The sequence below is a fragment of the Myotis brandtii genome, unplaced genomic scaffold (assembly GCF_000412655.1).
Source record: "Myotis brandtii unplaced genomic scaffold, ASM41265v1 scaffold5672, whole genome shotgun sequence".
Classification (NCBI taxonomy): Eukaryota; Metazoa; Chordata; class Mammalia; order Chiroptera; family Vespertilionidae; genus Myotis; species Myotis brandtii.
The window spans coordinates 18,456-20,497 of NW_005370118.1; the positions used below are offsets into that span (position 1 = coordinate 18,456).

Here is a 2,042-nt window from a genome sequence, read left to right on the forward strand (position 1 = left end):
CGGGAGCCTCCACAGAAGCACTAAAGTGGGCCTAAGCCATCAGTTGAACATCGCTCAAGGGGTCCTGGATTGGGAGAGGCTGCAGGGTTGGCTGAGGAACCACCCTGAGTGCATAAATTTTGTGCACTGTACCTCTAGTAATATGTAATAACTGTGTATGGTCTCAGATGGGTATGAGATTAATTGCATGATTTCTTAGTCCACTATATAATGTCTAATCATTGGTGTGTACCCCTGAAATGAACCTAAGGCTCTATGTTAACTGTCATTTAAAAATGTTTTTAAAATTCCATAGGACCATGTTACCTTCATAGAGACATATTTTACCTTACGTACATTTTGTACAGTTTTTTGAGAAGAGCGCTAAAACTGAAAAGAAAGAAAAGTTGAGATTTATAAATTTGCAAAATAAACCAAAGGCAACCACAAACACAACCATAAAAACCATAAAGATGAAAGCCGAGGTAAAATGCATTTGGAGACCCATCCCCTGTCTTTCCATAACAGGAACAAAGTAGCGAGAGGCTCTGAGAAGCTGTGGCTCTTGCTCCTTAAACCACGGAGGGGTCATGGTCGAGCTACTGTCGAAGGTGCACCTCACCTCGCACCCCATCTTCCTGAGGATCCGGGGGCACTCGGTGTATGAGGACGAGAACCAGCGCACGTGGCTGCATCTCGTCTTGGACACAGAAGGTGACCTGCAAGTACGGTTGTGGCAGGACGACATCCCCAGTGGGTATATCGCACTCACCACAAGCCCGCTGACCTCGAGCACCATGCCTTCGATGTGGACGCTACACCTGGGCAGCCAGTACCTGGACTCCATGGGCCGGTTGTGGCGCATCGTGCACCACGTCAAGGTGGGTGACATGGAAGAAATGATCCTTGAGCTGATGGACCACTCCTAGGACACATGATGGGGTCCCTGGATCTTGTCAACCTGAGCCCCAGTTCTGCTGGCCTGCCGGTGGGATGTATATAGTTCTGTTCACCTTCTTAATAAGCTCTGTTATTCTATCTGCCACCCCCTGGGTGCGAGGGCACATTGATGTCTCTCTCTCTCTCTCTCTCTCTCTCTCTCTCTCTCTCTCTCTCTCTCTCTCTCTCTCTCTCTCTCTCTCTCTCTCTCTCTCTCTCTCTCTCTCTCTCTCCCTCTCTTTTCTTCTTCTTCTTCTTCTTTTTCTTCTTCTTCTTCTCCCCCTCCTTTCTCTCTCTGTCTCTCTGTCTCTCTGTCTCTCTCCCTCTCTCTCAGTCAATAAAAGCATTTTGAATCAAGCTGGTGTTTCTCAGTCTTTGAGGGACGACCTATGAACCCAGAAGTAACGGTTTGATTCCTGGCCAGGGCACAGACAAGAATTAACCAATGAGCCCTAGCTTGTTGGGCTCAGTGGATAGAGGGTTGGACTGTGGACTCTGGAAGGTCCCAGGTTCGATTCTGGTCAAGGGCACACGCTCTGGTTGTGGGCTCGATCCCCAGGAGGGGGTGTGCAGGAGGCGCCCGATGTATGATTCTCTCTCATCATTGATGTTTCTCTCTCCCTTCCTGTATGAAATCAATCCTATATAATAAAATCCTAATATGCTAACTGTCGAGTCGACAGGTGATCTGTTCAACCAGTCAAAGCATAATATGCAAAGGATATACTAAGGTTGCTCAACTGCTCGCTATGATATGCTTTGACCACCAGGGACAAGACATTCAGATTGGTAGGTCTGATTGCTGCTGGGGTCTGGCTGTTAGGGACTGAGTGAGACATGCTGGATACACCCTGTAGCCCTCACATGGTCTGTCCCCAGCTGGCCAACCTCCCGTGTCCCTCCCCAGACATAATGGTGCACCGGTGGGGTCCCTTGGCCTGGCCTATGCCCTCTCATAATCTGGGACCCCTCGGGGGATGTCAGAGAGCCAGTTTTGGCCCGATCCCGCAGGCCAGGACGAGGCATCGCACTGGTGCACGAATTTGTGCACCGGGCCTCTAGTAAAAATATATTAAACAGAGAAAGACAAAGAAAAAGACCTTAAGCTTGAAAATATTAGCCCA

The 2,042-nt window shown here is 48.9% G+C and overlaps 1 protein-coding gene across 1 annotated transcript; it reads left to right on the forward strand.

Moving 5' to 3' along the window:
* Positions 1-569: 569 nt before the first annotated feature.
* On the forward strand, positions 570-908 carry LOC102246486 (protein p13 MTCP-1-like). The gene has a single exon (XM_005878609.1). The coding sequence runs from the start codon at positions 570-572 to the stop codon at positions 906-908; it is 339 nt and encodes a 112-aa protein (XP_005878671.1).
* Positions 909-2,042: the final 1,134 nt, after the last annotated feature.